The sequence below is a fragment of the Colossoma macropomum genome, unplaced genomic scaffold (assembly GCF_904425465.1).
Source record: "Colossoma macropomum unplaced genomic scaffold, Colossoma_macropomum, whole genome shotgun sequence".
In the NCBI taxonomy this organism is placed as follows: domain Eukaryota; kingdom Metazoa; phylum Chordata; class Actinopteri; order Characiformes; family Serrasalmidae; genus Colossoma; species Colossoma macropomum.
Window position 1 is genome coordinate 182,271 of NW_023495596.1, and position 7,887 is coordinate 190,157.

The following is a 7,887-nucleotide window of genomic DNA, read 5'->3' on the forward strand; positions in this document are numbered from 1 at the left end:
AATTGCCTAATAAAACCCCGGTTAGCAAAAGCACTAGTTACTTGGGCCGTGAAACCTATCTGTATCTAATGACTGATCTATCTATATATGGGTTTAGAGCTTAAAATTAAATGTGCAAAAAGGGTTCTTTGCACAGTGTCATAGAAGAGCCACTTTGGGCTCCCTAAAAAAAAACTTTCAGTGAACTAAAAACTAGAACTAAAATTTTCTACCTTGATCGGGTGCCCACTGCTCGCCAGCCTTCTGGACCGGCTTGACCACCATTGAGCTTCATGCTGTACAACGCTGTGCAAACCTCACCCTCATAAACTGACCCTCCCGAAGATGCTGCTGCTGCTACTGCTGCATAAACTAAAACTAATCTAATTAACCATTGCTCCATCTGTTTTCCCCGTTTTGTACTATTTGTACTGTTGTAAAAAGCGCTATATAAGTAAACTTTGCTTGCTTGCTTGCTAAAAAAAAACTTTTTGGTTCCCTAAAAAAACTTGAAGATGTGAAGCACCTCAATGGAAGTGCCCTGTAATTTACTTACTTATGCAGTCACTCATGTTGAGCAGGGTAAAATTTCTCCACAAGGGGGTGCCTGTGGCAATCCAATAGCTTTTGGTGCTTCATGAAAAGCAATGTTTTGTATCAGTGATCCTGTGTGTCCTAAGTGCAAATGTGGGGACTCTTATTGAGCAACTTATTTAGCATAAAGGTTCTATGAAGAGTCTTTAAATCAGTGTAGAACCGTTACAGTTACATGAATGCCCTTTAAACCTTTACAAGTTTTTTCCACACTGACAAATCTCTTTTTTCAAACATGGTTCTTTGGTCAACCAACAGAAAAAACCCTTTGTGGCACCTTTTTTAAGAGCGTAGGTTGCTTGACATATTCAGTAATTGATGACTGCTGATAATGATCATTGTTTCATGTAGTTTAACTTGGAGGAGGTATGCCATGACTTGGTGCATTTTTGCATGACGTGTTTTATGTCTTCTTTACTTTTACAGAAAAGAGAGACCGCTTCATATGAAACCACTCCCACCTCACTTCCACAGCTGCAACAGATAATAAATTGGATTATGTGCAGCGAACTCTTGAGAAGTTTCATGCAAAACTCAAAAAGCACCTCCCTTTTAGAGCCTCCAGTAGATAACAGCTTATTATGAATAGGATGGACTGTAGTAAAGACTTCAAGGCCTGTTTCCAAGGACACCACCATGCCACAATTCATGCATAATGGAAACTAGAACTTTTTCAAGAAATGTCAACAATTATCGGAACCTTACCTTAGATGTGACAACCAAATAAGGCAATGTCAGATGTTTGATTTTCGAATGACCTTTTCTGTTTTCATATGTATAACACTTATTTAATACACATTTAAGAAGGCTTCTGTTTAAAATGTGACTCAACTTGAAATGATGTATTATACTGTACATTAAGTGCAAATGTAATAAAACACATTCTTTACAAAAACAACTCCCTTTTCATTGTGAAAATAGTGCGTGAAAATAGTGAGTGAATCCAACGTGTCCCTAATGTTAAGATCAGTTAATAAGGACAGATTACAGTGAAATATTCTTAGGGATAGATACTATTAAGCTGTTTCAGTTAACCTGATTCACTGGAAAGGTACGGTGAAATTTAAAATTCTATATTATTGTAATTAAAATTGAAAATGGCATCTTGCATTCGGCAAAATGCAAGAGCAAAAAAAAAAAAAGATAACTATTAGGTAAAATAATTGAAAATAAAAAACCTACCATTTGCCCTGTTGCAGAAGTGTGCACACCCTTCATAATCGGGGCTGTAGCTTTGTTCCAGAGTTTACAGATCAAAATGATGTCCAAAAATAACATCAATAAAAGTAAAATAAACCAGTTGTTCCTAATGTTTTCATGATTGCATCCTTCTGGGATAACTACAGTCCATGAGTAGCTGACAAAGCATTTAAATAATCTCACAGATTACAGATGAGGAGAATGGTATAAAAAAGATACACCACAGAGAATCGTAAAGACTTCCATCAATAGATGGAAAAAAGTGGCATCACAGGGGGACTAACAAGGTCAGGAAAATCATCAAAAGTTGATGACAGGAAAAGAAGAAAACTTATCACGCTACCAAGATGCCTACAGGAACATTGAAAAAGCTTGAGGAAATTCTGGCAGGTACTGGGCAAACTTACCAAATATCCCCCAAATTCTACACGAGTGAGCTTTGGAAGCTTTTTTTCCACAAAACTAATTATCCAGTGCCAATCTAAATTTAGCATTAAATTACCCAGAAACCACTGGGTTCAGTTTCTGGCCAGAGTTGTAAGAGATATATTTGGCACAATAACAATACAGCTCAACAACTAAAGAGCTCCATGTCTACTGTGAAGCATGGCGGCAGGGGCATTATGTTTTGGGGCGGTTTCTCTTCCTGAGGCACAGGGATAAGGTAAATAAGATAGATAATGACTAGTTCAAAATATCACAGTATTTTGGCACAAAACCTGCTGGCCTCTGTCAGAAAGCTGAAGATGAAAAGGACTTTCACCTTCCAACATGGTAATGATTCAAAGCCCACATCCATGTCAACCAAGGAATGGCTTCAAAAAGGAAGGCCAGTAGCCAAGTTTGAGCTCAGACCTAAATGTCATAGAAAATCTGTAAAATGATCTCATGTGCATGGGAGATCACTTGCATTTTGAGGAAACCTGGACATTTTCACATGCAAGAGTGGCATAAAACAGCTAAATCACATGTAAATTTACTTACAAAAGGTCAAAAGGATTTTTCCTAATAGTTATCTACTTATTTTTCTCTTGGATTTTGTTTGTTTACAAAGAAACTGAGTTAACACTTTAGCTTAAATCTTACACTGTTGTTGTGGAAGTCAAGAGAAAAGGCTTGCGAGAGTTTTATTTTGACTTTTTTTATTAAAAATTTTTTACACTATATACATATATGGCTTTCACCCAAAACACACAAGAGCTTATCATAGTATCATTATTACGCAATGTCTTGTAAAGTTGGAGGAAAGAAACGCATTCAACCCTGATGTGTAAATAACGGAATCTGCCAAATGTCACATTATATGAGAGTATATGGTCATGTTTATATACAGGCCACAATCCTTAAGAGACCAATAGGCAAAAGCTGCAGCGGGCCAACTGTTGATACAACAACAACACGTCAGTACTACTAGTAGCATTGCATTCACCATGATTTCTGTTCATTAACATCGAACAGACTTTATGTTGAATGGTTTTCTGAGTTAAGGATTGTGGCTATTGAGCATCAGTAGAATTGCAAGAAACCTGATAGGAGTTTACCCTAGTGTAACTACAACAAACATCTTTGATGCGGCATCTGTCAGAAGCACGTGGATCTCTGGTGTCCGTCCTGTGTAGATCAGGAGAAGGGCTCTCGCAAGAGTGCCTTAGGGTGATCTGAGTTCATGGTTGGTGGAAGGTAAAATGTCTTTTTTTTTTTTTATACCTAGACCATGAGGTAAGATGAAGAATGTTCAAACTGAGTGTCCAGCCGTCTCAGAGAAGGCAGCTGATCTGTGGGAAGCTGTTGGTGTACTGGTTGCTGTTCCACATGTCTGTGTAGCTTAGCATGTCTTCACTGGGCAAACCCGAGCTTAGTTCTGTGTAAAACCGCAGCTCTAGCTCCTCTCCTAAAAGAAAGTAACAAAGACAGTCTACGTCAGTCCTGGCAGCTCCCATAAAAACGCAAAACAATTCATCTGACTGGGAGAGTTTCCAATACACAACGTAGTCATTTTTGCAGGCCAGATAGTTGCACTGCATGCTGAGTTTCTATGTTCACTACAATGGCTTTGGTGAACCTGCTGGAGCAACAAAACATTCCTAGTATTACGACCTACTATCTTATCAGTAGATTCGTAATGCAATGATCATTTACCTGAGTTATCACTCCACTGGCTCTCTGGACTGTGGAAAGATTCTGTCATGCCTACTTCATTGCACAGGAACCCCTTTCCGCTGCTATTGCTTTGAAGCCACTGCGAACTATCAAGTTCCAATTGCCGTGTAATCTGCAGGAGCAAAACACAGAATTTGAGTCGTGCTTGCCAATTGCACACATGCCTGTAAACTGTAAGCAGGCATTTGCATACTAACAAAACAAGGGTATTCCTGACAATGAAAAAGCACAATAGACAGAGTAAGGTTTAGTATAGACCAAAGCCAGACTCACCTCAACAATGGCTTGTTTCTCCTCGTAGTCTGAATTGCAAAGAAAAAAAAGAAAGGAAATGCAATGAATATGATGCATCATGTCATGATAAGGCAGAGTAATAAACAGTAATAAAAAAACGAATAAAACAATAAGACTTCTTTTACCTGTTGAGTGAGCGGGCGAAACCTGGAACCTGCTTGTGAAGTCGTTTGTGCTGTCAGGGCCGATTTCCACTTCGTAACCAGAACAGTCAGGCACATCATAAGTGGAGGTAGCTGTGTCTTGATGGAAAAAAGGCAAACATTTAATTCAAGTCCACATCTAGCAAGCTGGATTCAGTGTTCAAGTAATATTCTGATTTCACTTTTGCTGCTGAGGTAACTTACTCAAGTTTTCAGTGCTGTCCACTGTGTTCTCCTGAGTCCTCATCTCTTTCTGCTTGTAAGTTGGCCCTTCAGTTGATGTCTCCTCCACGTCCATTTTCTCTGTCTTTACCTTCGCCGCCTAATGAAGCAAAAACCAAAAGTTTACATTTATGTACCTACATGTCAGAATATGCTCTCATTAATGGCTTTAGCCTGGCGCCATTGTACAACAATGGTGGTACACGCACTCTTCTCACCTTTCTCTTCCTCCTGCCATCTGCAGTGCTTGGTGACCGCTTGCTTTTGTTCTTCACAACCTGCAGCATGCGGTACACTCGCACGGCCTCGCAGCCTTTGTTGATGCTTTTGTCCTTCACTTCTTCAATGTCTGGCAGGGAGTTCATGGCACAACGGAAATTGGCCTTCCAGGTTTTGGGGTCAGGATCGGTCACTCCTGGCTTGAATTTGCCTGCAAGCATAGTTGGTGTAAGAATGTTGTGCTCAAATTTAAGACCAAGATTGTTTCTCATTTTTGCTTTTTTTTTGCATGTCCTCACCTGTATGGATGGCCCACTGTTTGAACAGACAGGCGTCTTTGTCCATCTCCCATCCGTGGCGCGCGGCGTGCTTCCACGGAATGGAGAACATTTTCTGCTCCTGAAAACAACAACAACAAAGCCATGAGAGATGATACTCTGACTGCCATTTAGGTGGTGACTGAAACTTTGCAGAAGCACCACTATCAACAAGTTACTTCCCCAACTTAGTAAAAGCAAAGCAACATAATAATGGAAACCAATGGAAAACTTGTGGAGAGGGCTGCTTCTTACCTTGTCCACCCAGACGAGTCCGGCGATTGAGTTGGAGTCAATCTTGTCCTCCAGCCAAGGTCGCATGCGCATTCTGGACACAGGCATGGTTCCTAGGGAAGCCCAGAGAGGAACTTGAGTTCTTGAGTTAACGGCTTGCTACATTGCAGTGCCATGCATGCTTTGATTATAATTTATGGTGAGGAAGTAACCAGGGAAAATGTTCCCATGCCACCTATGTGTGCAACAACTCATTAAGCCAGCTTTCAAACTTGCTAATGAAAAAAAATGTACTGCAGATTTGCACTCGAGGTGCTTCATGCAGCATTTCACATGCGTGCAGTGAACATGGCACTAAGTCACACACCATGTGTTGCATGCACACACCCCTTTACCAGAGCTACATTTACAGTGCAGTGCAGCCAGTCTGCACATGCTGAACACAGTAAGAACTAACACAGACCCTCTTAACATACTAGACATTAACCTTACACGACTTTTATGCAAATAGAAAAAAACAAATCAGTTACTGTCTTTTCTACAAGTGTGATACAAGCTGATAAACAGCGCAGAGCAATATGATATGATCCAGTAGAAACACTTACTGAGTATCCTTTGCGTCAGGATATCCGCAAAAAAGTCAGAAACGGGAAAGCTCGGCTTAATTCCACTCGAGTTTAGGTTTAGTTGCTCTCAGCAGTGAGACTGTAAGCTGTGTGAAGAGCGCGCTCTCTACATCGCCTTTTATTCTAAAGCGCGATAAGGGGAGGGGGGGCTTTCCCAACGTAATGAGCTGGCAGCGCTTGGCGCATGCGCAGTGCCCCTCAGATGCAGCCGCGCTCAGACTGAAGCTGCATGATTTCCGAGAAATCATGCCGTTGTGAGCTATGCGTGCTACGTAAGGTTGGGTGAGAGTGTTGTGGCGAGTCGAGTTTTGGGGCTTTGCTTGTTGCGTATTACATGCCTAATACACATGCACGCGCACATTAGGGCTCCTGACTGTTCACCCACATATATTGGCGGAAGCTCAGTTAATTCAAAACACATTTTCAGCACATGTCGAAATCACTGAAGGACCCATATTCTACATCTATATTTTTTTCCTAATTTGTTCGTTTTCCCCCTGATTCCCCCTCACGTTTTGCTTATTTTCCAAGCGATACATTTCTCTCTTATTATTTTCCCTAATTGATTTACATTAGAAGGCGATTGCTGCCATATAACTCACTATACCAAGCCATAACTAATGTAAGTGGGCGTGCTCAAAGCGTTGCAGTATGTATAGGCGGACGTATGCAATTGTTGTGCTTTTTTTTGTGACACCACAAAATCAGTTCAGTTGTTTATTTATTTTTTGTACAGGCCATATGGACTGGAGAGCGCATGGTATATTTTAAAACTGTTTATATTCTTCATAAAACACTTTTAAAAAGGACCTACGCATATGTATACATACATAAATAAATAGCCTACATGAAGCAAACTTTCCAAATATCCAAAGCATGCAGGAAATATACTATGCCCCCTACTTAAACTCAGCAAACTGCAAAAGCTGGCTTTATTCAAAGTTATGCCAAAGAGGATTTCTTGCAAGACGCGCTAGACAGAGAATGTCACAAACAAGGAAGGTTAGAATCAGGTCAGAGTAAGAAAGCACTGGCTTTCCGGGAAATGGGTTTTAGTTAAAAGGTGCCGATAGAGGGCGCCGGTAAGCGCTTTATAGTAAAACGGGTTGCTTATTAGAAAAGGATGTTTGGACGCTGGAGCACGTCCGACATGTAGGGAATGCTAACGCTACGCCACACTTTGAGGAAATGCTTGCCTTAGGCTTATGGCCAACCGCAGTCAGCCGCAGACCTTCCTCGTCAGAAAATAATGATGAAACAGTGCTCTGGAAGCAGGAGCGCGGCTTTTGCTGTCACATATCCCGCCCTGAAGCTAAGTCGCATTACAAAACCACACACTGCTATTGTATACTAATGAATGTCCTTCTAAAGGTACCTTTGACACGCGATTTAAGTCGACAGTGTGCTGTATTGCCCGTTCTCTCTCTCTCTCTCTCTCCTGAGAGCTTGTTTTTCCTCAGCAGGTTGTTTGACTCCCGCGCAGTAGCCGAGGAGGGGGGCGTGGTCGGGAATGAGGAGGGGCGGCTTTCCTGCGGGATTTCTGCTCTGTAAAGCACTGGGTTTTCCCAAAGCCAGGCCAGTGATATTCCCCTCGGAATCCCATGTGCCTGCTGTCAAACTATAAAACAGCTTACGGGAAATTCAAAAGGCAGCACTGCCATTCTGCCCGAAGCCCACTCCAGTGCCCAGAGACCGGAAGTACATCTTAGACTGGACACTGAAACATGAACACTAAACATCTCTCCTTACTGAAGCGCAGCGCTTCCCGATAGCCTCCTCGCACGGCCACTTCGCCTGTCCATGCCTCAGTCAGCAAGGCAGTTATGCTCTCTCTGTAATGAAACATGCTGTCAGTGTTCTCCCACTGTATGCTCAGAATAGTTTTTTGTAATGTAATGT

General features: G+C 41.5%; 1 protein-coding gene and 1 long non-coding RNA gene across 2 annotated transcripts in view; one reads left to right on the top strand and one right to left on the bottom strand.

Annotated features, from left to right (window-relative positions):
• The window catches only part of LOC118802509, a 50,652-nt gene extending 48,443 nt beyond the window's left edge, over positions 1 to 2,209 (top strand). Inside the window, exon 3 of the long non-coding RNA XR_005006689.1 lies at positions 1,000 to 2,209. This is a non-coding gene — a long non-coding RNA (uncharacterized LOC118802509). The remainder of the gene's footprint in view (positions 1 to 999) is intronic.
• Positions 2,210 to 3,442: 1,233 nt separating this feature from the next.
• irf1b (interferon regulatory factor 1b) lies at positions 3,443 to 6,077 on the bottom strand. The gene is made up of 9 exons (XM_036563056.1): positions 5,968 to 6,077; positions 5,384 to 5,475; positions 5,111 to 5,210; positions 4,811 to 5,022; positions 4,575 to 4,692; positions 4,353 to 4,469; positions 4,207 to 4,235; positions 3,913 to 4,045; positions 3,443 to 3,664 (listed from the first exon to the last, which is right to left on the bottom strand). Exons 2-9 carry the CDS (start codon positions 5,468 to 5,470, stop codon positions 3,531 to 3,533), a joined length of 930 nt encoding a protein of 309 aa, XP_036418949.1. The 5' UTR covers positions 5,471 to 5,475; positions 5,968 to 6,077; the 3' UTR covers positions 3,443 to 3,530.
• Positions 6,078 to 7,887: the final 1,810 nt, after the last annotated feature.